At 39.2% G+C, this 27,257-nt stretch overlaps 1 protein-coding gene across 2 annotated transcripts; it reads right to left on the reverse strand.

Moving 5' to 3' along the window:
* Window positions 1–472: 472 nt before the first annotated feature.
* LOC146400841 (UDP-glucuronosyltransferase 2B31-like) lies at window positions 473–23,743 on the reverse strand. Of its 2 annotated transcripts, XM_084972421.1 has the most exons (6): window positions 22,996–23,743; window positions 22,226–22,374; window positions 8,090–8,221; window positions 6,056–6,143; window positions 4,941–5,160; window positions 473–2,761 (listed from the first exon to the last, which is right to left on the reverse strand). In XM_084972421.1, exons 1-6 carry the CDS (start codon window positions 23,714–23,716, stop codon window positions 2,482–2,484), a joined length of 1,590 nt encoding a protein of 529 aa, XP_084828547.1. In that variant the 5' UTR covers window positions 23,717–23,743; the 3' UTR covers window positions 473–2,481. The 2 variants fall into 2 exon arrangements, with proteins under 2 accessions (XP_084828547.1, XP_084828548.1); XM_084972422.1 differs by lacking the exons at window positions 473–2,761; window positions 4,941–5,160; window positions 6,056–6,143; window positions 8,090–8,221 and adding an exon at window positions 19,295–19,434.
* Window positions 23,744–27,257: the final 3,514 nt, after the last annotated feature.

A 27,257-nucleotide genomic window follows, 5' to 3' on the forward strand; every position in this document is an offset into this window, starting at 1 on the left:
TTCCTTGGATCTATTCCATCGCATGCCAGATTTCCAGTCAATTCATGGTTTCTGAAGGAATTGATTGCTATCATGATATGAACATCTCAGCACTTCATATCTTGGATTAACATGTTTATTCCAGTCATTATTTAAAACCACATAATTAATGCATAAAAACATTGTTGCGTGAGGGCAAGTAGTAAAGAAGTATATTGAATAAAAACTTAAATTTTTATCATTGGAAATTCTGTGTATTCTTTAAGATCCTTTCTTCTGAGGTATACTGATTAAAATGGGACATGGAGAGCATTCAACGGTATTGCTCACATCTCTCCATTCTCTCCCATGGTTGTATGTAGCCCATGCCTGTGCTGTTCGTTCATTTACTGATGGTCATTGAAGTGCCAGTGGGACTCTTCAGAATATAACTGAGAACATGTGCAGTTCTTTCTACATGACACATTCCTAGATGTAGAGTTTCACTCTCAAATTGCATGTTTACATTTTATTGAAAAGCATTTTTTCCCATGTTATACTTCCAGGAAAGCAGTCCCACCAGATTATTTGTTCGGCAAATCATCTGAAGGAAAATAATTTATTGACTTAATTTCCATTTCCCAGAGCACGAGTGAGGTTTGTCACCCTTTACACGCCATTGGCCATTTCACGTCCGTGAATTTCCTCTTCATATGCTTCATTTACTTTCATACGAGACTGTTTGATTTTTTGTGTGTGTGATTTGTAATAATTCTCACAGTATGGAGACCACCGATCCCTTTTCTGTTACAAGTGTGGCAGGATAGATTTGAGAATTTTATTTAAGCCTGTATATGTGCTTGAACATTTTTATCTACTGTGGCATCATATTAGTTCTCTTTTTCTTTAAAAATGTGTCTGCTACCTAGGGAGTCTGTGTGGAAAATTCTATGGTAAAGTTTGCCTATACTTCCCCAAGAGTCAAACTTCTAAGTTTTTTAAAAGAAATTATTCCTTATGCAGCAGCATTTTGATCATATGACTTGAATGGAAGGCCTCTTGACCAGTCCTGCAAGTGTGCTTTTCCTCCCCTGGACCACTTTGATCATAAGTGCTTTCCTGACTTGTAGTTTTCAGGAGTGCTTTCAGAATGCTTTCATGTGATTTACTAATTTTCCATAAAATGTTTGTAATTTTTGTATTCTCATTGTTATAGAAATCCAAAGAAAATGATATTTTTATTATTTACCGTCATGAAAAGGACTGAATGTTTACTTATAATTTTATAGGATGGCTGGGTCAATATGATCCTGAGGAAAGCACAAAATAATGAGACATGCTGATCAAAAGTGTGCTTGTATCAATTAATAATCATTAATTAAGGGAATTTGTTTTGTGGCTCAGCAGAAATAACTCCAACTAGTATCCATGATGATGTGGGTTTGATTCCTGGCCTCAGTGGGTCAGGGAAACAGCATTGACATGAGCTGTGTTGTAGGTCGCAGATGCTGCTCACATCCCTCATTGCTGTGACTGTGGCAAAGACCAGCAGCTGTAGCTCTGATTTGGCCACTAGCCTGGTTACATCCATATGCTGCAGGTGAGCCCTAAAAGGAAAAAACAATCATTAATTCACTCTTCTGTTCAATAAATACATTTAATTTCACAACATACCTGCAAGTAATTTTGATAGATCCAGGTATCTTTGTAGAAAATGAAAATTCAATAAATCCCCTTGGAGTACAGGTCATGTATTATGCTAATATGCAGTGGAGAACTTAAGTCAACTACCGGAGGCTGAATATGGGAGTGGAAGTCATTGTGACAAGAAGAAGATGAGAATTAGGTTACAAATTCCCAGATTTTCACACATAGGTCTATTTTTTAATAGGAAGCTGGTAGCAGTTGCTAGAATTCGAATTCCACCAACATTCCATGAGGAAATGCATTAAACTGGATGACGGCAACTGGTTTGCCAAGGCTTTAGATAGGAAGTGATGCTGAGGCTGGATGCAGAGGAAACACCAAGAAGTTTTAGAGGTCTCACAAAAAAATGAAAGGGTAACTCTTCTTACATAATTCCAATTATTGCACACATTCTCTGGCAAGATAAAACTGTAAAATTCTGCACCTGAATGAAGTTAAAAATTCTGAATATTGACAACGTGTGGGTACTCTGGGTGTACTTGTTATTGTTCTTATGTCTATGCACCCCATGTGAACCACAGTTAAATTCAATCATGTCTTTTGATATAACTATTGAATTAAAATAATAACTTTCAATATATACCCATATAATTTTATTTTGATGGATTTTTTCACTAGGTGACCTCTTGGCATGACCTAGGTCTAACTCTTGAACAGGCAGAAGGTCCCGGGTACACAAGTTTTGCCCTGAGATGTTAAATTATGAGAAGTCATTTTGTCACAGGAGGATGGGAACCTTGTCATACCTCCTTCCTGCTGGAATAAACGGAAGAGTTCTATCTACTGGGCCATACCCGCTTCTGGCCTCAGACACAGCTACTGCCTTTTTGCCTTCTCTCCCGCATTAGCCAACTTCCGGCAACAAAACAGACAACCCCTTGTGAGGGCAAATGCAGCCGTTGCCACACAGGCCAGCAGGAGCCCAATGACATCCAGAGAGTGGTACTGGTACCAGGTGAGGTCGTGGGCTGCTGGCCACAGGTGCTTGGCTCCTTTGTGGCGCATGACAAACTCGATCCAGAAGACTGCCCGGTCCAGAGGCTTTACAGGCTGATCATGTTGAATGGTTGATAACCTCATCACGTTTTCTTTGTAGCTGAAGGACAAAGAAGCAGAATCAATGTAGAGAATGAACTAGGAAGGATAAATGTGACATTTTCGTGCCAGTGGTAAAAAGGAGTGTCGCACAGTGGGGAAGAAAGACAGATTATTTTTCAGAGATGACTATAGAGACCTTAGTTTATGGGCTACAGTTTGTTACATGAGTAGGATTTCAACCTATGAAGAAAAGAGAGGAGATGTGAGAGGAGAAGTAGTTGTAGTATAAGGAGTGGAAGAACTTAAGTTGCAACAGCAAAAAAAAAAAAAAAAGAAAAAAAAAGGAAAAAAAAAAGGGAAAAGAAAGAAAGGAAGTGCAGTAACTATGTGCTTTGAAAGTTCAAACTTTGATTTCCCCAGTAGGGCATTGTTAATAGACCCAGTGGACAAGTTTTAAAATACTGTCATAATCCAGGGATATGCATAAATCCATGATGGTGTTCAGAGGCCAGTCTAGGCAGGGTTGCTCAGGAGCTGGTGTTGACCTAGTATTAGGAAAGTAGTGGTTAAAAGGGTGGAAGTGGATTGCCTTGGTTTGAATCCTGACTCTGACGCTTACTTTGTTGCCTGCCTCTGTCTGTTCCTCAGTTTTTGAGTATCAGATGGAATGGTTAGGAATAGCCTCCTATCTGATTATTGGGAGGAACAATATATTGATTTGTAGAAGTGTTCCTAGCCCACAGTAGACTCTCAGTGAATGCTTGCTAGTATTGATATTGGTTTTCGTGGTAGCTAATTTAGAATAGAGTGTGCTCAACATTTGACTTATTTGGCATTGCAGTTACATTTGTTCCCACTCTGTTAAAGTCATTATGGATCAAAAGGCACGGAAGGAGGAGGCCTCGAGAGATAGGGCTCACAAACCGGAAATCCCAAGGTGCTATGGCATGGGAAAGGAGCAATAAGGATGGAGGTCAGTTCTGTCCTGTTCTGTGGAAACACAGAGGGAGCCCTGGGGCTCTGAGTGGAGGGTGGTAATCAGGAAGTGTTTGTAATACAGTGGAAAAGTCTGTAAGGAAGTAGTAAGGGAATGTGAGCTCAGGACTTAGTACGATATATAACATATTGTAACCAGTCAGTATAAACTAGGTAAAAATTATCTTCATTTTGGATACTACCTTCACACTCTTAAAAAAATCAAAATCTATAATGATACTAGAGATGTATTTTTACATAAAATCACCAAAATGATGTATACGTAAAAAACAAGAAGAAGAAATATGTACTTCTTACGCTGCTCTCTTCGGATAATCGTTGTGCTAAAATTAAAATTTAACAACACTGCTTTAAAGCACAAATGTCCACAGTGTATTATTACCAATATATTCTCCAAATGTGTATTTTCCAAAATCATTGTGAAACACAGGAGATATTCATATTTATATATACACATACATGTATATGTCATTGTTACAATATTTATAGTATTCGAGAAATTAATATAAGTCATGAAATAATTTGGAAGCCGAATGACTTGCGTTTCTGAAAATTGGGCTTTTATGTAGTAATGTACCAATGTCTTGTCCAAATCAAATGCTTTTTTATTTTATAATTCTTCCAAATAAGACAAATGCAAGCCCAAGCAAAAGAACTAAGACTATAACTACATTGATAGGTAGTATCTGTCTTATTGTATTGGGGTACATTAGAAAGTTCTAGGTGTTACCTGTTCTCAGTAATGGGTTCAAAATGTTAGCATAGAAACTTTGGGAAGTGTTAATTGTAATGGCAATTTGAGATTGATTACGTCATGGTGGTTTACTAACAACAAACCATCTTGGAAGAGGTTTAAACATTAAATGAGTCCATGTGCCGAAAAAAAAGTCACAAGTCTGCAAATGACTGCCTTTATAATATACATGATTTCCCAGTTGAACCTGGTTCTAAATGCTTCTTCTTAATTCTTCTGCTCCTACCTCAGTGATTGTTCTCATGCGAATGATTAGTGCTTTCAAAATTTTCCCACCATCCTTACATCCTCTGACAAAAGTTCCCCCTAAAAGCAGGGGAAAAAAACCTTAATGTGACCCAGTAGGTTACTGATGACTGTTTCAAAGCATTGAGCAAAGCTTACTCCTCATTGTGTTTATGTCAAGACTCATTGCTGACCCACTAGCCTTCATCTGGGAACCTCTCTAGAAACAGCATCAAGTAAAAAAAAAACAAACTATACTCACAAAGGGTTGTTAATGACTTGCTTCAAGGCATTGACCAGATCTGTTCTTGACATTGTGTCCAAGTCCAATCTTACAGCTGCTCCCTTGGCTGTCATGTGAGCGATGTTATCAGGCTGATCAGCAAACAGAGGAATGCCCACCATAGGGACCCCATGGTAGATGGCCTCAAAAATGCCATTGGCGCCACCATGAGTTATGAAAGCTTTGGTTTGGGGATGACCTAGGATTGAGTGAATTTCAGGAAAGGAATTAATTTTACGTCTTAAAACAAAATGATCCTGTGCACATTAGAAGGCACTGAAAGCAGCAGTGTCTTCTAGATAACAGATGATTATGTACAGGAAATGGCATTTCAAGTGCTTTCAGAACTCAGAGCAAGAAACCCCTTGGTCTGCTGGAGAGGTCAGTGAAGACTTCATGAAAGCAGTGCTGTGTCACTTGCATTTCACAGATGAGTCCAAGATTGTCCTGTGAGCAGGACTTCCTTGAAAGAACCTCCTGGGTCAAAGAGAGCATGTGTGTAACCCAGGGGGGAGACAATGCCGGAAATACCCGCTCTCCAAGAAGTAGGAGGTCACTGAATCTGATGGGAAGGGCATCAGTGTAACAGGAAAAGCATAAAGGTAGTGGCACTGGAACCAGAGAAAAGAAAAGCTACACTGTATCATGAAATCTGGAATCAGCTCATGAAACAATTTTGGATTTTTTCCTGTAGAAAATGGAGAGTCCCTGGTAATGAAGGAGGGCTTGGTTTTCTGTGGCATTTCAAATACCTCTAGAGAGGGGGAAAGACTGCTGCAAGGAAAGAATTCAGCGAGAGAAAGACAATCCACAACGTTCTTTCTAATTTCACTGTGAGAAGTAGTTACAGTCAAAATAAATCTACTTTGATTCTGGCCATGAGAAATGTGACCTGCTTTAACAAAATGCCATCTCTATTGTAGTCGCTCCTCTTGTCCTCAGAGGCTGGAAATAAAAATAAAGGACCAAAGTTTTCTTTCTGAAAATTAGTTTCAATAATAAATGCTAGGAGAATGATAGATATTCCTGTAGAAGTATTAACATTCTGCTCAGCTGTTACTCATGTTTTCAGTATTTGTTCTCCCAAGTCTTACCAAGAAGGTCATTTTGGGGGATCCACTTATACAGCCGAGTATTGGGTCCTAAGGTATCAGGTTTCTTGCCTTCGTATTTCCACAGAACCTGTCAGGGTAAAGAAATCCTTGATTCCATGAATCAACTTCAGAGTTATAGCAGTAGAGTTCTATAGAGATTCAAAGACATCTAGTTAAATGCTCTCCATATGACAGCTAAGGAAATGAGGCCACACGCTCTTCAGTGACAGTAACTACGAATGCTCTGACCTCAGCTCACATTTACACAGTTATGATTATATTCAGTCAGGTATGGACTGTAATCGTGACCTCTCACACATGATGCCATAGGCAATTGAGATTCAATGACAATTCAAATATTTAAGAAAATGTTAGGTGCTCTAATTCTATTGAAAAAAAAAATAGTGTCAAATTACTAGTCACCTACACATTATTTTTTTTTTATTTCATACACAAGCTTTGATTTTCAAATTTGGTATTCACTTGTGTATTTCTTTTTGACTGCTCCTTATGTTCACTTATACCTTGAGTTATTTTAGGAGAGTTTTACACCTCGTAATTGACATGTATAGGGAAATGGAAGTCCTTAGGCTGTTAGGAGAAATAAATGTTTTTGCTTATTTATAATTTATTACTAATAAGTTAATTAGTACTGCTTAGGAAGCATAAGGAATTTTAGATTATAAATCGATAAGCACTAATTCCAAGAACAATGACAATTGGTAATTTCTGATATGAACCCAGAGTATTGCCATTATTAAAAAGTTTAGAAATTCATTAAATTTAGAGACGGGGAGTTTGTTGGTAGTTTGTAAGTAAAACTAAGTCTGTTGAAAAAGTTGCAGAACTATGATGCAAAAATGTATTCACTGGACTCTGAGCAGTTTAACAATGAAGCACAAGGCATTGACCGCGTTGGTCAAGATGTGGTTTCTATGCACAGTACCAAAAGAAGTTACTAATCTTGAAATTCCTATGCAATTTTCATAAATTGAATTATAATTTATTAGTGCTTAACCCCTATTTGCACTGTGAATAGAACATCCTTTAAGTTCCCAGCCAACAATTAGCGTACCTGGCTAGGAGAATACTAGGATATCAGATAGTAAACTGAAAAGGAATATCCAAATATCCAAAGACACCAAGTGTATATTACATGTTAGAAAATAGTTTTCTGCTCTATTTTATGGAGAAAGAGGCAGCTGCGCTTTTTCCATGCCCGTCTTCCTCATGCTTGACCCCTTGGTATAGTCCCTCCTCCTTCCTCAGTGAGGAGGGGTAATCTTCAAATAGGTTAGAAGCAGAGTTCATTAAGGGCCAGACTTTACAATGCACAGGGTTCACTTTAAAGGGCAACCCCCCATCTTCATCTTTTATCTTCCTGCTTCAGACATTGGCAGGACCCAGTCCAGTAGGGGAGGCTGATGTTTCTCTTTGTCTAAATCACTGTGACTATGGGGGTAGCTGGAAGCAGCCTGATGAACCCTGGCTACTCTTTCTCTGAACAGCACCTTGAAGAGTACACAGAATGGGTGTGTGTCAACATTTAGAGGAGTTCAGTAGGGTCCGGGATTATCTGACAAGTATGAACTGCATGTCATATTCCAGACTTTTGCCAATATTGCTTAACATTACTGTGCTATTACACTTACTGTTAAAATTTAACTCCTGAGAACATCTCTATGTGAACCATGTCCTCAGGAGTCCTTCTGGGTAAAGGAGCAAATGACTAGGCAAAATTTGGTATTTCTTTTCCTGTCCATGATATCATTATAATACCAAATTTCACAAGGTTGCTGTTAAATAACTTTTTTTGGGGGGGATTACAATGTTAAACCAGAATTACTGTCAGTCAAATATACTCTGTCTACAAATGCAGCAGCTGCCATGTATATTTTGCTTGTCCAATATATCTGAGATAAGGTGGACCTATCATGATGGTTTGCCTTTCTTGCAGGAAATGTCTAATCAGGTCTTTCACAGAATTTAACAGTCTCATAAAATAGTTGTCCACAATTGTATTCCTTCATCTACCTTTTGGGGAATCTGGGCAAAGGCTGATGCAATTGTATTGGCTCTTTCTTCTGTCATGTTACTGATCATTGACCCCAGAGTAAAGAGCACAATACCATGTTCTCCAGCACTCTGGACAAACTCTTCCATTTCCTGTAAGAGAAGAATTTGCTGCATCACAGAAGAGTCACAACATGGTCGAGATTATTGGAAGGATTGCTACAAACAACAAAAGAGAGAAAATCTGGTAGCATCCGAAATTATTAGCGTGATGGCTTTAAAAAAATAGTAAAATACACATAAAATTTACCATCTTGATCATTCCTAAGTGCATAGTTCAGTAGGTGCAAGTACATTCATATTATGCACCCAATCTTTAGAAGTTTTTCATTTGGCAACGCTGGAAATCTATTTCCATCGAAAACTCCATCATTCTCTTTTCCCAGGCCCTGGCAACCTTCTCCTTACTCTACTCTGTTCTACTCCGTATTTCTACAGAATTGCCTCACCTGGATACTTCCTTATAGTTGAATGGTACAGTATTGATATGTCTGTGACAGGCTTATTTCATTTAGTGTAAGGTTCACCCATGTTGTGTCAAGTGTCAGCAAATGGCAATGAAGATAGCACAGTCCAAAACACAGCAAAAGCAGTTCCAAGAGGGATTGTTTGGTGATAGAGTCCTATTTCAGAAAATAAGAAAACCCTATGGAACCACAAAAGACCCAGAATCGCCAAAGCAATCCTGAGAAACAAAAACCAAGCAGGAGGCATTCTCTCCCAGACTTCAGGAAATACTACAAAGCCACAGTCATCAAAACAGTGTGGTACTGGTATCAAAACAGACAGACAGACCAATGGAACAGAATAGAGAACCCAGAAATAAACCCTGACACCTATGGTCAATTAATCTTTGACAAGGGAGGCAAGAACATAAAATGGGAAAAAGAGAGTCTATTCAGCAAACATTGCTGGCAAACCTGGACAGCTCCATGCAAAGCAATGAAACTAGAACACACCCTCACACCATGCACAAAAATACACTCAAAATGGCTGAAAGACTTAAATATACGACAGGACACCATCAAACTCCTAGAAGAAAACATAGGCAAAACACTCTCTGACATCAACATCATGAGTATTTTCTCAGGTCAGTCTCCCAAAGCAATAGAAATTAGAGCAAAAATAAACCCATGGGACCTCATCAAACTGAAAAGCTTTTGCACAGCAAAGGAAACCCAAAAGAAAACAAAAAGACAACTTTCAGAATGGGAGAAAATACTTTCACATGATGCCACAGACAAGGGCTTAATCTCTAGAATATATAAGCAACTTATACAACCCAACAGCAAAAAAGCCAATCACCCAATGGAAAAATGGGCAAACGACCTGAATAGACATTTCTCCAAAGAAGATATACAGATGGCCAGCAAACACGTGAAAAAATGCTCAACATCGCTGATTATAAGAGAAATGCAAATCAAAACTACCATGAGATACCACCTCACACCAGTCAGAATGGCCATCCTTAATAAGTCCACAAATAACAAGTGCTGGAGGGGCTGTGGAGAAAAGGGAACCCTCCTGCACTGTTGGTGGGAATGTAAGCTGGTACAGCCACTATGGAGAACAGTTTGGAGATACCTTAGAAATCTATACATAGAACTTCCATATGACCCTGCAATCCCACTCTTGGGCATCTATCCGGACAAAACTCTCCTTAAAAGAGACACATGCACCTGCATGTTCATTGCAGCGCTATTCACAATAGCCAGGACATGGAAACAACCCAAATGTCCATCGACAGATGATTGGATTCGGAAGAGGTGGTATATATACACAATGGAATACTACTCGGCCATAAAACAGAATGACATAATGCCATTTGCAGCAACATGGATGGAACTAGAGAATCTCATCCTGAGTGAAATGAGCCAGAAAGACAAAGATAAATACCATATGATGTCACTTATAACTGGAATCTAATATCCAGCACAAATGAACATCTCCTCAGAAAAGAAAATCATGGACTTGGAGAAAAGACTTGTGGCTGCCTGATGGGTGAGGGAGGGAGTGGGAGGGATCGGGAGCTTGGGCTGATCAGACACAACTTAGAATAGATTTCCAAGGAGATCCTGTTGAATAGCATTGAGAACTTTGTCTAGATACTCATGTTGCAACAGAACAAAGGGTGGGGAAAAAATGTAATTGGAATGTATACATGTAAGCATAACCTGACCCCCTTGCTGTACAGTGGGAAAAAAAAAAGAAAATAAGAAAACCCTCAAATAAACAACCCAACTTGACCTCTATGGCATCTGGGTAAGGAAGAACAAACAAAACTCAGAGTTAGAGAAGGAAAGAAAACATAGAGACCAGAGCAGAAATACATGAGATAGAGATGGGGAAAAGAAGAGAAAAGATCAATGAAGCAAAAGGCTGGCTTCTGAGACCAAAGACAAAACAATAAGATAAAATAAAAACGGTTTTCCCATCATGGGTTAATGAATCTGACTGGTATCCATTAGGATGCAAGTCTGATCATTGGCCTTGCTCAGTGGGTTAAGGACCTGGCATTGCAGTGAGCAGTGGTGTAGGTTGCAGCTGCAACTCGGATCCCTCATTGCTGTGGCTGTGGTGTAGGCTGGCAGCTATAGCTCCAACCGGACCCCTCTTCTTGGAACCTCCATATGCCGCGGGTGCAGCCCTAAAAAGACAAAGACATGAAAAAAACCCTGGTTTTTGAAAAGAGAAACAAAATTGATTAGGCTTCAACTAGACTCATCAAGAAAAGATGGGAGCGTGCTCAAAGCAATAAACTTAGCAAAGAAAAAGGAGAAATTACAGCTGACACCACAGAAATGCAAGGATCATAACAGACTCCTACACCCACCTCTATTCCAACAACAGATGTAACCTAGAAGAAATGGACACTAAGATTTTTACTAGGGTAAAATCTTCTAAGACCGCATCAGGAGGAAACGGAAAACAGAAATAAGTCAGTCACTTGGACTGAAATCAATTATATCATTTAAAACATCCAAAAAACAGAAATCCAGGATCAAATGTCCTTGCAGGCAAATTCTATCAAACATTTAGAGAAGAGTTAACACCTCTATTTCTGAAATTCTTTCAAAGATTTGCTGAGGAACTTGCCTGTGCATTCTATGAAGCCACCCTCATCCTGATTCCAAAATCAGACCAAAACACCTCACCAAAAAAGCACCCCTCCAAAAAAATACAATAAAATAAAAAGACTACAGGCCAATATCATTGTTGGACATAGATGTAAAAATACTCAAGAAAATGTTACTATCTGGAATCCACCAGTACAATAACTGGATCATGCACCATGATCAAGTGGCTTTTATACCATGGATGCAAGGATTTTTTAATATACACAAGTCAGTCAATGTTATACACCACATCAACAAACAGAAGGCTAAAAACCATATGGTCATTCCAAAAGATGCTGAAAAAGATTTTGACAAAATTCAACCCCACTCGTTTGTTGACCCTCCAGAAAGTGGGCAACGAGGGATCCTAACTCAGTATAATAAAGGCCATACACGACAAACACACAGCCCACATCATTCTCAATGTTGAAATGCTGAAACTGCTTCTGCTAAGGTCAGGAAAAGGACATGGAGGTCCATTCTCACCAATTTTCTTCAACATAGTTTTGGCAGTCCTAGCTACAGCAACTGGAGAAGAAAAAGAAATAAAAGTAGCGAAGAACGGAAAAGACATATACCTATCACTGTTTGCAGATGACATGATACTATACATAGAACCTCCTAAAGATGCTACCAGAAAACTGCTAAAGATAATCAATAAATTTCGCAAAGGTGCAGGACTCAAAATTAATATGCAGAAATCTCATACACTAACTACAAAATATCAGAAAGGGAAATCTGAAAAACACAATCCCATTCACCATTGCCTCAAAGAGAAGAAAGTACCTAACCTACATAAAGGGGCAAAAGACCTGAACTGCAAAAACTGTAAGGCATTGATGAAGGAAACCGAAGATTACACAAACAGATGGAAACATATGCTATGTTCTTTGATTGGAAGAATCAATATTGTTAAAATTACTATACTACCCAAGGTCGTCTACATATTCAGGACAATCCCTATTAAAAAACCATTAGCATTTTCCCAGAAATGGATCAAAAAACTTGAAAATTTGTATGGAAACACAAAAGACCCCAAATAGCCAAAGCAATCTTGAGGAAAAAAACAAAGCTGGAGGCATCAGTCTCCCTCGCCTCTGACTACACTACAAAGCTACAGTCATCAGAAGAGTCTGGTTCTGGCACAAAAACAGAAATATATGTCAATGCAACATCATAGAAAGTCCAGAAATAAATCCATGCACTTGTGGTCAACTGATCTAAAGGAGGCAGGAATATACAATGGAGAAAAAAACAGTCTCTTCAATAAGTGGTGCTTACTGAACAGCTACATGCAGAAGAGTGAAATTAGACAGCTACATGCAGAAGAATGAAATTAGAACACACTCTAACACTACACACAAAAATAAACTCTAAAAGGATTAAAAATCTAAATGTAAGACCGGATACTCTAAAACCCTTCAAGGAAAACATAGGCAAAACACTATGACATAAACTGCAGCAATATTTTTTGGATCCACCTCTTAGAGTGATGACAACAAAAACGAAAATCGACAAATCATACCTCTATAAACTTAAATGCTTTTTCGCAGCAAAGGAATCCATGAATAAAATTAAAAGACAAGCTGCAGAATGGGAGGAAGTATTTGCAAAGCGAACAACAAGGGATTATTTTCTAAAATATACAAACAACTCATGCAGTTCAATATCAAAAAATAGTCAAAAAATGGGCAGAAAATCTAAACAGACGTGTCTCCAAAGAAGACATACAGATAGCCCTCAGACACGTGACAGGGTGTCCAGTGCGGCTAATAGCTAGAGGTATGCACTCAAAACTACAGCCAGGTAATCACCTAGTCAGAATGGCCGTCATCAAAAATCTCTATACAGCAAAGGCTGGAGAGTTTGTGGAGAAAAGGGACCCCCCCCTTACACTGTTGGTGGGAATGTAAGTGGGTGCAGCCTCTATGGAGAACAGTATGGAGGTTCCCTACAAAAATAATATAGGACTACCATATTATCTTGTGATCTGACTCCTGGGCATATATCCAGAGAAAATCATAATTTGAAAAGATAAATGTATCCCAACGGTCACTGCAGCAATATTTACAGTAGACAAAACATGGAAGTAACTTAAATGTCCGTCAGCAGAGGACTGGATGAAACAGATGTGGTACATGTATGCAGTGGACTCTGACTCAGCCATAAAAAGGAGTGAAATAATGCCATTTCCGGCAACATGGATGGACCCGGAAATTATCATACTAAGTGAAGTAAGGAGGAGAAAATACGTCATATGTGATCACTGATAAGTGAACTCTAATGCAAGTGATACAAAAGCACGTACAAATCAGAAACAGAATCAAAGATTTGAAAACCAAACTTAAGGTTACCAGAGGTGAAACATAGGCAGATTAAATTAGGGGATGGGGATTGACATATACACACAATCAGATGTAAAAGAGCTAACTCGGCTCTACCGTATAGCGCACGGAAATCTACTGGATACTGTGTAATAACCAATATGAGAAAATAATCTGAAAAGAATTGAGTATGTGTACATGTAACAGGATGTGTAACTGATTTACTGTGCTGTATACCTGAACCTAACACAACTTTGTAAGTCAATTCGACTCCAATAAAATCAAATGTGAATTCCAAAAGAAAGAAAGAACTTTGCCAACTGTCAAAAAAATTGTGAATGTTGTGTTGTGTCAAAATTGACTTTTAAAGGCTGAGTAATATTTCTTTTCCTTTTTTTTTGTCTTATTTTTAGGGCCTCATCGGTGGCATATGGAAGTTCCCAGGATAGGGGTGGTATTGGAGCTATGGCTGCCAGCCTACAGCATAGCCACAGCAACCCAGGCTCCAAGCCGTGTCTGCCACTTACACCATAGCTCACCGCAATGCCAGATCTTTCACCCACTGAGCGAGACCAGGGGTTGAACCCACATCCTCATGGATACTAGTTGGGTTTATTACCGCTGAGCCACCATGGGAACTCCTAGGCTGAGTAATATTTCATTGATTGTAGATAATACATTGTGGTTTGTGCTTTACCTGTTGATTGACAGTTGGGTTGCCTCAACCTCTTGGATTTAATGACTAGTGCTTTCATGACCATGGTTTGCCAAATCTCTTTGGGATCCTACCTTCAACTTTTGTGAGTATGTACCCCAAAGAGGAATTGGTGAACTATCTATTAATTCTATTTTCAATTTTTCGAGGAAGCTCCATATTTTCTTTCTTTCTTACTTTTTTTTTTTTCCTCCAAGGCCTCTCTCCTGAGGTTCCTGGGAAGGAGATGTGGGATATGAAGTCAGTTTGTTGCATTACGGGTATTTGTGCAAATGTGTGTGTGGGTTGTGTGTGTAAGCAAGAAATGAAATCAAGCCAGTACACAGTAGTGAGGAAGAGATGCTATTCAACAATATTGTCCTCAGACTCTTCATCAATAATGTTAATAGTTAACACAGATTCTTGGAAGGCAGGCACATAGCAGGATTTAAGTTACCCTTAATTATTACTATAATTCTACTGAATCATTTGTTTATTCTAGACAGACTTTCTGGAGAATTATTTTAGACTAGTCATCAGTATTCCATTTCCCTGACCCTAAGAACGAAGAAATATTTGTGATTTGAACGACTTGATATCTATCCTTCTCTCAGCTCTATAGTCCTTATACCTTACTTTAAACTTTGTCACGATTTCCCAAATTCTCTCTCTCTTACTAATCACTGGATTGAGGAGTCTGGTGTTTGACTTTGGAAACGTTCCTGGGTCCTTTTTATCATCCAGAGATACACTGTGTGGTTAAATATTTGAATGACCATATTGCTGGGTTTGTTTACATATGACAGCTTTTGCCCTGAGATACATCGCATAACTGATGTCACAGTAGAACGTAGATGTGTAACGGGTTGTAAGGGACCCTTCATCACCATCTCACAGAGCCCCCCAGGGAATACCACCCCACAGGAGAGGTATACCAGGGTTTCCATAGCATAGTTTTGGTCACCTGTTGTGTGGTCACTTCAGAGTAAGTGAAGCTCCAGGTGAAGCCCTATTTGCCTGGAGTTGTTTCAGAATTAGTTTGTCCTGTGATTTCTTTGCATTTCCCAATATAAATGTTATATTTTATCCGCTAGAACAATATCCAATTGCGGAGTGAATGTACTCTATGTACAAAAAATGTGGACAGGCAGAATTTTCCTGGATATGTGTTCCAAAACCACACACCCATCTTTCTTCTTTTTTTCTCCTTTAAATTCATCATTCTGAAAATAACTACCCAACCCTTCCACCATAAAATGTATGGCTTCTCATCCTAATTGTTGTCACAAAAGTTCTTTTCAAAATGATGATTATTATTATTGTTACTATTATTATTTTGGCCGCATCTGCAGCATATAGAAGTGTCTGGGCTGGGGATAAAATCCAAGCCATAGCTGTGATCTGCGCCAAAGCTGTGCCAGTGCTGGATCCTTTAACCCCTGCCCACTGCACCACAGAGGCAACTCCTTCAAAATGATTTTTCGCAGAAAAGTAAAAGAGGATTTAAAAAAGAAACCTCAGTCTTGCAAATTATAATGTGTAGAGTTTTATTAAAAATATAATTTCACCCTGATGATATCAGGTTCATTATTAAGTTCACTGAAGTTTTCTCATGACTCCTCTTACCACTTCCAGGTAATATACACATACCCGTTTACCTCCAGCGGTCGTTAAAGTTACCTGCCTTCAGTATTTTGTCTCATTGGCTTGCTACCCAAGGCTGCTTCATCTCTGCCATGGAAGATGCATCCCTATCGTATTATTGTAATACATCATTTCTTCAAAAATCGGTCACTGATGTGAACTGGTTATTCTCATTCTCTGACACCTTTATGAAAATATGGTGAGCTAATGGCCAAAAAGAAGGCAAAATATGAACAATTGTAAAAATGAACTAAGATTTACTCATACTCTCTGTGCAAGGATATCCTTAGTTTAAAATTCATATGCTTTTCTAAGGAGATGAAATATATGTGGCATCAAACATCATGCAGTTTAAGGTTTATAACGTATTGATTTGTTCATGTATACATTGTAATAGGATTGTCATGTTCATGACTGTTCGTACCTCATTCATGTCACATAATTATCATTTCTTTTTTTGTGGCTGGAATGATTAAAGTCTAGTCAGAGGAGGATTGATGATTATAACATAATATTGTTGTCCATATTCACTGTATGATAACTTAGCTCTCTAGGAATTATTTACTGTAGGATGCAAGTTTGCGCCCTTAAAAAATTCTTTCCTATTCTCCCATGCCTGAGCTTCTAGTAGCCACCATATCCCTCTCTGTTTTTACAGGTGTGACTTCTTTTAGATTCCACACATAAGGGATGCCATACAGGAGTTCCCATCGTGGCGCAGTGGGTAACAAATCTGACTCGAAACCATGAGGTTGCGTGTTCGATCCCTGGCCTTGCTCAGTGGGTTAAGGACCCGGTATTGCCGTGAGCTGTGGTGTAGGTCACAGACACGGCTCAGATCTGTGTTGCTGTGGGTCTAGCATAGGCCAGTGGCTACAGCTCCGATTTGACCCCTAGCCTGGGAACCTCCATATGCCATGGGAGCAGCCCTAGAAATGGCAAAAAGACAAAAACAAAAACAAAAACGGATACCATACACTGTTAGTCTTTGTGCAAAAACATAAAATTTACAAGCATTAGCTAGACTAACCATGAAAAAATAAAGAATCAAATGGGTTAAATTAGAAATGAAAGAGGAGGCATAACTTATACTACAGAACTATTCAGGGCCACAAGACACTGTCGTGTAGGAGTATGTGCCAACAAATTACGTAATCAAGAAGAATGGATATGTTTCTAGAAACACACACTCTATCAAGGCTGAATCATGAAGAACTAGAAAATCCTAGCAGTCATAATTTGTAAAGATATTAAACCAGTAATTAAAGATCTCCAAATACAGAAAACCCCAGAACCAGATGGCTTCATTGACGAAACATTTAAAGAACAACTGATGTCCGTCCTTCAGAAAATTAGCAAGGAGAGAGGAAATATTTCTGAACTTATTTCACAAGGCCAATAGTACCTCGATAAGCTATAGATAAAGACATTACAAATAAAGAGGCCTACAAGCCACTATCCAGGATGAATACAGAGGCAAAAACTCTCATCCAAATATTAGCCAGCCAAAATTCCTGACCATAGGAAAAGGATTGTATACCATGACCAAGTGGGATTTATCCCTAGGATTCAAGGATGGTTCAACATGCCCAAATCATTGCAGATAGGACCTTGCATTAATAGGAAGAAACCGAAAATAACTTGATCATCTCGATAGATGCAAAATAACATTTGACAAGAGACAGTATCCTTTCCTGATAAAAACTCTCAACTTATAGGGTAGAGAAGGAACATACCTCAACATAATAAAACCCATACATGACAAACCCAAAGCTAACATGATGCTCAACAGTGACCAATCGAAAGGTTTTTTTTTCTTCTGCGATTAGGAAAATGGCAAGGGCGCTCGCTCGCACACTAATTTGACATAGTATTCCAAGTCCTAACAGCACAACGTGGCAAGGCAACGTGGTAAAAAGTATCCAAATCAGAAAGGAAAGAGTAAAATTCTCAGTTTTTTTTACAGATGGCATGAATTTTTGTATTGGAAATTCCAGAGACTCAACCCAAATCCTAAGCTAACCAACAAATCCAGTAGAGCTGCCAGCTATAATATCAACACACAGAAATCAGTTGCATTTTCCTACACTAGAAATGAAACATCTGAAGAAATAGCCCATTGATAACAGCATCAAAAACAAAAATGTAAGTAGAGACGTATTTAACCAATGAAGCGAAAGGTCTGAACCTTGATAACTCCGAGACTTTGTCGAAAGAAATAAAAGACATAAATGGAGAGGCATCGTGTGTTCATGGATCAGAGAGTAAATGCTGCTGAACTGGCCTCACACCTTCCAGTTTCAAATTGTACTGCAAGGATACAGTGTTTAAAACAATACAGAACTGGCCTAAAAATAGACAAACAGACCAGTGCAACAGAACACAGGGTCACGGGATTAAAATTGTGAGTTTATAGTCAACCACTATTCAACAAGGGAGGCAAGAACACCCAATGGGGAGAGGTTAGTCTGTCTCTTCTTCTCTGAGAAAACTGAATAAACACATGCAAAAAAAGTGTAATGCCGCCTCTATCTTACATGTCTCTTAAAAATTAGCTTAAAATGGACCAAAGACATATACAGATTAGACCAGATACTGTAACTCTCCTAAAAGAAAACATAGGGAGAAATCTCTTTGACATTGGTCTTGAAAATGATTATTTTGGATATGACACCAAAACTATGACAAAAGAAAAAAGTCAACAAGTGGAACTGTATCAAACTTAAAATCTCCTGCATGGCAAAAAAAAAAAAAAAAAAAAAAAAGGAGTCAACAAGTTGAAAACAAAGTACAGAATGGGAGAAACATTTTCAAATTGCATATGGAATGAGGGATTAAACCCCAAAATATATAGAGAGCTCATTCAACCCATCAACAAAATTCATTCCATAGAAAAGAGTAAATGAACAAAACTGACATTTGTCCAGAGAAAACATCCAAATGGCTAACAAGTTTGTGAAAAGATGCTTGACATTACTAAGCATCAGGGAGAGGCAAATCAAAACTGCAATATCACCTCGCACCTGTTGGAAGTCTACCACTAAGAAGAGAAAACCGTTGGTAGAATGTGGAGAAAAGTGAATGCTTGTACATCATCACTTAGAAGGTAAATGGACTCTGCCTCCATGGAAAACAAAATGAACATTTCTACAAAAAATAAAAAATAGATCTGCTATGTGACCATCTATTCCACTTCTGGGTATGAACCTAAAGAAAATAAAAACAGGATAGTGAAAAGCTGTTTGTGCTCCCATGTTTATTACAGCATGATTCCTAATAGCCAAGGGAAATAACCTAAAGGCCCATCAACTGATGAATGCATAAGAAGATTTAAACACACACACCCACACCCACCCACCCACCCACCCCCACCCCCACACACCCACACCCACACTCAAAAAAACACACTGGATGTTACTCCTCCATGAGAAAGAAAGAAATCCTGTCATGTTCAACCACATGGATGGACCTTGAGGACATTCTTCTGGAAATTGTGCTTCCATTTGAATCGTTCTTCTACTCCCACACCTAAATATACATCGTGACATATAGTTTTAAAATTGTAATTCTAACTGATATTCTTTTGTTACCTGCAAGACAACTGTGATCTCGTTATATCTGTTATTTTCCAGCTAAACCGCATACCTGATTTAGCATAAATAGGTATTTGATAAAATGATTATAATGATGTGATGTACACACTATAATTTACTTAAACATTGCTTAATTTTGGATATGTAGATTACTTCCGGGGTGACTTTTATGAATTACTGTCCAAAATAGCGTGTTTGCACATCTCGATTATTTTCCTGTATAGTTTCATAGGCGTACACTGTGAAGTCAAAGGCTGTAAGCATTTTTATGATTCTTGATGAATTCTGCCAAACATCTTAATACTTTAAGAAGTATAGAAATTTTCTGAGAGAACATAATAACTAATGGAAAGGTTAGTAGTTCGAAGGAATTGCTTCTTTACGTAATGAAGTCTTTCCAGTCATTGACTCAGATTCAAATCTTGTGTTGCATCTTAGTAATAGCAGCTACTATTACTAATTGTTACAATTATACTGTTAGTCATCTTTCACTCTGTCCTTCTTCCTCTCCTCCTAACTTCCCCTCCTACCCACAGTATCACTTTCCTGAAATGAGAATGGTGAGCTCTTTCCAAAAATAGGGCTAGATAGCACAGAAATTTCACTAATGTTCTCTCAGCCTCTGGATATTGTAAGAGCTACCATAGAGAATCCAAACAATTTGCAGTCAAAAGAGATACTGAGTTTTCTCCTTGAAAGAAACATCAGTTTCATTTTTCCATCAATAAGGAGTGGACAAAAGGCTCTCCTAAGGGGTCACTCCCAAGAGTTGGCTAAAGAGTATTTGCTTCCTATTTATGTCTAAACTACACAGAAAACCGATCGTGTCAACTTAGAACAGACTAGATTCTTGCTTACCTTCATGAGGACTAGCACCCTAGAAACTTGGGTGATTTTTGAGAAATTTTGGGATTTTTTAACCTATGGGCAGTTTCCAGATTCAAGAGGTATAAATTATTTTCTCTTTAATATATGTTCAGAATTTATGGTTTCAATATGTGCAGTGTATGTTTTCTCTGTGTTCACACCGTCAGGCCGCTATGAACTTGGGGCCTACGTTCCTTAGGGTGCTTTAGAGGTTTGCTATAGGATTGGTGTAGGCAGAAAACACCTGGCCTAATAGACTAAGCTATGTCTTTTATGCTGTATGATGTGAACCCTGGAATTTCAAATGAGGCACGGTTTAAATGCTGATGTGCAAGTGGGGAAAGGTTGGATTTGGCCTCAGAAGTTGTTAAGACTTACATTTCTATCGTTGAAGAATGGTATTTTTTTAGCTAGGGCACTGGTGAAGGGCCTCATCCTCCAAAATAATTAAGAAACTTTTAGAATCTTTTAGAATTTTAGAATTTAGAATTTAAAATTAGGAGTATTAGAATCTTCTCAACTAATTACTAACCTTAAAAGCTTCTTAGCACTAAAACTTTTAAAAATTAAATGTATTAGATTATATTTTATTAACTATAATTTTTATTCCAAATTAACATTTATTAGTTTTGTTGAATTGTTTCTATAAAGTTCCTTTTTTAATTAAAAAAACTTGAAAAATTTGCTCCCCATGGGCTCTAATCACCAGAACGTTGCTGGAGAATATACTTTTGAGGTTCCAGAAAACCCGTTCTGATTAAATTAAGAATTAGGTCCAGGTGGCTGGCATAGATTGGGTTATGGAAAGTTTGCAATACAAAAAAAATAACAGTAAAGGCAGTAGTTGTTATTTCCTCTGGATCACTGAGCATATGTCGGAGACATTTTGGCTGTTTCATGCGTACTAACCAATTTCCCCCCAGGAACAACAATATGAAGTAACTCCTATTATGATAAAATTGAGTGTGGTTATATCTCTGTAAACATTGCAGTCTAGTAGTCAGTCATTATTGCCTCTATCTCCCAACAGCCTGTTAAAAGGTACGCCTTTCCTTCTGGCCCCTTTACATTCCAATTCAGGGCCTACATCCTACATTTTTAAAAACATCTGATCATTTCTCTCCCTTTCTTTACCTTTTTAAATTTCTGCCTAACTCCTTTACTAGATGCCTCAAACTTCTTATAATTATGTTTTCAACTTACCTATCCAGCATCATCTGCCTCCTTGCTCAGCCTCTTCCTGTTTAGATTAACCTTAGACCTCTTGGGAATTGTCATTAACATTCTGCTTGCTTTTAGTCTGTGGCTTCCCCACCCCTGCCCTATCACTTCTTATTCCTGCACATCCCTCCGATCTCCCCATAATTATCAGTGCCTCAGAGGTACTTGCTCTAATTCCTGCGGGATGCTTCCTTGGCGGTGTGGTGTTTCTTACCGTGACACATTTCACTTGATGTTTATGACTTGCTTGCATTCTGTCTTTCCAGGTAGAGTGCCAGGTGGTAGAAAATGTATCTACACTCTTTCTCTGCCTTTCAGCACCTACTCCTGGTATATGCTAGTCATTTTATGTTTATTCTTATAATGAATGTCTGATGCCTTATTATATGTTAAAAAACGAGGATGGTAATAACTGATATATTCTCAAAGTCTCCCAGAGATCCCTTTATTTCGTAAAGGTACTGAAATTCAGCGAGTTGAGGTGGTATAGAAAGGAATATGTGAGGTACTAATTAGCAGGTCATTCTATCCGGCTTGCCACATCTCTCACTGTAATCAAACATTCGAACTAAAGAGTGGAGGATTATTCCTACTGAAAATGTAAAGTAGAAAAAGCACAACAAACCAAATTAGGTTACCTTAGGTAGGGGTTTGGCAGGTTTGCAATGGAAGCCTCCAATAAATTCAAAATTTGGTAGCAGTGGGCGAGGAAATTCAAAATCCCAATAGTTTCGAATGAGCCACATGTCAGCTTTCCCCATTGTCTCAAATAATGTAGTGGGCCTTCCTGAAAGAAAAGAAAAACAACAACGACAAAAGTTAGATGAAATGAGAATATATTCAGGTGCATACATTAGGTAAGTTTTGGAAAGGAGCTTGGAATGATGTAGCCAGAGATGTTTGCAAATGTCTGTTCTTGATAAAGCAGTTATGTATCTTTGTGTAATGTATATCAGCTCATCTCATATAATGCAGAAATGGAGCTACATCAGTAGAAACAATCTCTAAATACTCCCCAGATTTTTGTGTTACACACACCTGTGTGAGTCCTCAGTCTACCTGTCATCATTTATTATGACATTCTATGAGGCTTAGAGTGACCTTTTTAGTGAACGTAGAACTTTAGTAATGTGTTTATAATTGCTTGGAGAAGTCCTAAGTGTTTTAATATGTGGCTTACGAGTTTGGGGAATGTTCTGAACTAGTAATACTTCACAGGGTTTATCTTACCCAATGATTTAATGTTTCCAAAGTGTTTACAAGATTGATGGATCATTTTATATTTTCATTTTTCATCGCTTCACTTATAAGAGACAAATTCCTGGGGTTTAATATTTACATAAACGCAGCCACCAAGGCATTAGGAAACTTAGGTCTTCATGTTAAACCAACTAAAATCATGACCTACCTAGTGCTTCACTGTAAAATTGATTCCACTTCTTCTCATTAAATATCTGGAACCAGAAGTCCAAAAAAACTACATATAACATATTTTTAACCCTCTCCGTGAATGTCATGTGATCACTAAGTTCTGACATAACAACAGGTACATAGGACGGTGGGAATGGAAGCTTTCCACCGAATTTTTCAATTGAATAACCAGGAGAGAAGCGGAGGCTGTACACCAGCGGTATGTTGAGTATCTCAGCCACCAGCTCAGCACAGGGTAAGATGGGATCTGCAAGGATGACATCAAACCTTGATTCTTGTAGTTTTGTCATAAGTTTCTTGTTCAAGACAGCATCTTTACAGATCTTCAGTGAAACATCAGAAAGTCCTGAAAATATATTTTGCACTGTTGCAATATGTATCCAAAATGAATGTTTTGCCCCCTGTATCCATTCAGTGAGAAGCTGCTGGAAGAAATTCTCATAATCCTCTTGACTTACAGATGCAGGGAAACTCTCAAATTTGATAGTAGGTGATTTGTTGGGATCAACAAGAATGGCAGCTGATGATTTTAGAACAGTCACCTCATGACCCCTGGTGACAAGTTCCTCCAGAATTATCTTCATATTAATCCAGTGACTATATTCCATTGGCCACACCAGCACCTTTCCACACCTGCCAGAGCTAAAGTAGCAAGTCAGCTGTAGCAGCAGCAGAAGTGAGAGCCATTTCAGTGACATCTTGTCCACTATTACTTTTAAGAAATTATGTATCTTTTGCTTTTGCTCATGTTTATACCCGAGGAGCCACCAATCATGGAGTTGTTTAAAGTGTAACACCCACACCTGCAGTAAATAATTTATAAGAATTGGCAGCAGCTATGGCAAGCAACTGAACGGACAAAGTGTAGACCATTTCATGCTTGGGCAATGTGTTTACCTTTGTTTTGTTTGTGCTTTACCCCTTGACACGCCAATGACCTTGCACATGCAAACCAACTATATTGTGCAAGGGATAAGTCTTTCGTAAAATCAATAGAAATTGAGGGGCTCGCTTGTCTGCATTCTTCCTGACAGGTAATGAGAGAAAAGATGCTATGAGTCGGTGGAGTGTTGTGAGGGCCAACACGTGTATCCCCCACAGAAACAACAAAGACAATAAACGAGCCACTACGAACCAATGTGATTTACTTTGGGAAAGCTCTGGGCTACAATGCAGAAGCAGCAGGTGCTTGGTTCCCAGGGGAATGGAGACAGATCCCCACCCCCCAAATGTGGCTTTCACCTTGGAGCCCTGCTGCGGACATGGGTACTGCCAGCACAAAATCTACACCCGCTCCCAGAATGTGGATGCTCCAGTTGGGCATCAGGAAACACTGGCCTGCGGAAAACCACTGCCTGCATAGATTAACCACCTACAAGGATTGACTGCCCTCTGTCATGAGACTCAACCCCCTACCCCTCCTTTGACCTTCCCCTCCTCCTTCTTTGCTGTTCCTGCCACAAGTTCCCTCCATGACCTCCAACCACTGATTCCCACCACAGATGTTTTTAAGCCTAGCACCTCCTCACAGTCAGAGCTGGTGCCGTCTTGAGCTCAGCCCGTCCCCCTCTGAGGCCTTAATAAATCTCTCCCGCTTTCCCAACTTGGCCTTGCACGTTCTACCCTCGGCAAACCTAACAGCGGGTACCCTACAGAGTTTAGAAACAAAGGATGGCCATGTAGAGAAGCTTAGGAAAGTTGGGATCTCCATCACGCCCTCCTCCAGTTCAGAGCAGCTTAGAAGCAGCAGGGCTCCTTTCAGAGGAATTTCGCTTTAGGAAGAAAGGAGACTAGGAGAAGGTCCATAAGGCTTAATACTGCTGTAGACACTTTCAGCCTTTGCTGCTGAGGGCTTCCCCAGCCTTCCCCAGCACTGAGTCCAGTTGCCAGAGCTGCCCAGGGTCCTTGCAGCCATGTCCTTTCTGAGGCAGGAGCTGTCCCTGTGGTGACCTGACCTTGAGGCCCCATCAGCCCTCTGCCTTGCTTTTCCTGGTTGAGTTGCCACAGTGCCGTGCCATTGATGGCCCTAGAGCCACTCCTGTCTAGTCTCCTCCCAGGATCTAGGTCAGTGCTTTGTCCTGCCGTGGCCGGGGCTGTGCTGCTGTTGCTTTGCACTCACGCTGTGTTTTTCATTGTGGCTTGGGCTGGCCATTACCTAGCTGAGGTGTCGCTGCTCTGCACTGTATCTGTGGGTCCTAAGTCATGGCCCCAACCTGTCATTCCTTGGGCTAAGGGGCTGCTACTCTGCACTTTACCCTGGGTCCTAAGTCAGTCCTGTGACCTGCCAATACTACTGCCACACCACTGCTGCTCCAAATCCCACCCCATGAGTCCTGACAGGTGGCTTTAACAGGCCATCAGAGGGAACATGCTGCTGCTGCTGCTGCTGCTGCTGCTGCTGCTCTGTGCCTTCTCCTGAGGGCAGAATTGGAATGTTGACCCACCCTCCTGAGGCAGTGCTGCTAGAGGACCCTGCCCTCCTGGGCTTAAGCCGTAGTTGGATCCTCTCATCTCAGGGCCTGTACCAGCCCCCCTCCCCAGAATTATATTCACTCTATGCCGCACACCTAGCAAGACAACTGTATACATGTTTTACCTGCTTGCTTGTTATATTTATTCAGAGAAGAAAGGAGGAGAAATGGGTAGTCACCCAGCCTCGTAAAATTAATTATCTTCCCCGGTGCTCTCTGCTATATCCTGTGGATTGGCACTGCAGTCTGAGTTTACTTTCTTCAGCCTGAACCTTCCTTCAGTTTTTCCCGTAAGGCAGATGTTCCAGCAGTGAATTCTTTTCTCCTGTGAAGGGTCATAGGAATATCTCTGTTTTGCTCTTAATATGGTAAATAGTTTTTGTTCGGTATAGATTTTGATTGATAGTTTTTCTTTCAGTCTTCTGAATATGTCATCCCACTATTACATAACATCCACTGTTTCCGATGAGGTATAAGTCGTGTCTTTTGGAGTTCCCTTGTTTGGATGCATTCTTCTTGGCTTAGTGCTTCAAGGTTTTTGTCATTAGCTTTTAACATTTCACTGAAGTCTGTGTATAGTGCTCCTGTGCTTATTCTACTTGGAATTGGGGATGTATTGATTCACATTTTCCATCATATTTATTGTGTTTTTGGGCATCATTTTTTAAGAAATTGTTTACTCTTCTCCTTTTTTTTTTTTTTTTCAGGTACTCCAATTTTGTGGATGTTAGTGTGATTAATTATGTCCCACCTTTCTGGTTTTTTACAAACATTCACTTGTATCATATTTTAGCTACCTGTAAGTAATATTTTATAGTATTTGTCTTCCTCTTATTTCACCTTACTTACAAAATATTTTCTAAGTCCTCCTTGTTACTGCAAATTGCAATATTTCATTTTTTTCTTATGAATGAGTGATATTTTATTGTTCATATATACCACGTCTTTTTAAGACAGTTGTTTATTGATGGGCACTTGGGTTGCTACCATATTGTGCTTCTTGAAATGGTCTTGGTATGAACATCAAGGTGCATGTATGTATCTTTTTCAACTCGAGTTTTTTATTTTTTCCGATATATATACCCAGGAGTGGAATTTCTGGATTTTGTGGTAGTTCTATTTTTAGTTTTCTGAGGACTCTCCACACTGTTTTCCATAGTTGTTTCACCAGTTTACCCAGTCCCAGGATCAGTGCATGAGAGTTCCCCTTTCTCCACATCTTCTTCAAGTTTACTGATTGTAGACGGTTTTGATGATAACCATTCTGACCAGAGTGAAGTGATAACTCATTGTCACTTTGATTCTCAGTTCTTTTTTTAAAAAAATGCAATGTCTTTCATTGTATTTACAGTTGTACAACCATGATCAGAATCCAATTTGAGAACATTTCCATCCAAACCCCCAGTCCATCCCTCCCCCACCACCAACCTGTGTCCTTTGGTAACTGTAAGTTTTTCAAAGACTGTGAGTCAGTTTCTGTTCTGCACAGAAGTTCCTTGTGTCCTTTGTTTTAGATTCTACATATAAGTGACAGCATATGATGTTTGGGTCTCACTTTCTGACTAATTTCTCTTAGCATGATAATTTCTATGTCCGCCCCTGTTGCTGCAAATGCCATTATTTCAGTCCTTTTTCATGGCAAAGCAAAATTCCACTGTATGCATGTAACACATCTTTTTTATCCACTCATCTGCTGATGGACATTTAAATTGCTTCCATGTCCTGGCTACTGCATATAGTGCTGCAGTGAATATTGGGGTACATGTAT

Source organism: Sus scrofa, chromosome 8, assembly GCF_054392235.1.
Source record: "Sus scrofa isolate SSC_HxYL_T2T_F1_AM1 chromosome 8, Sscrofa_HxYL_maternal_Yorkshire_Landrace_v2.0, whole genome shotgun sequence".
Lineage (NCBI taxonomy): Eukaryota > Metazoa > Chordata > Mammalia > Artiodactyla > Suidae > Sus > Sus scrofa.

Bases quoted from the DNA above. Each gene is read 5' to 3' on its own strand.
- LOC146400841 (XM_084972421.1), bottom strand. From the start codon at position 23,716: ATGTCACTGAAATGGCTCTCACTTCTGCTGCTGCTACAGCTGACTTGC. The intron at 6,144-8,089 runs GTAGATGAAGGA...TTACCCTGACAG, and splicing joins TTGCCCAGATTCCCCAAAAG to GTTCTGTGGAAATACGAAGG. The intron at 2,762-4,940 runs GTGAGTATAGTT...TTTGTCCTTCAG, and splicing joins CAAGTCATTAACAACCCTTT to CTACAAAGAAAACGTGATGA.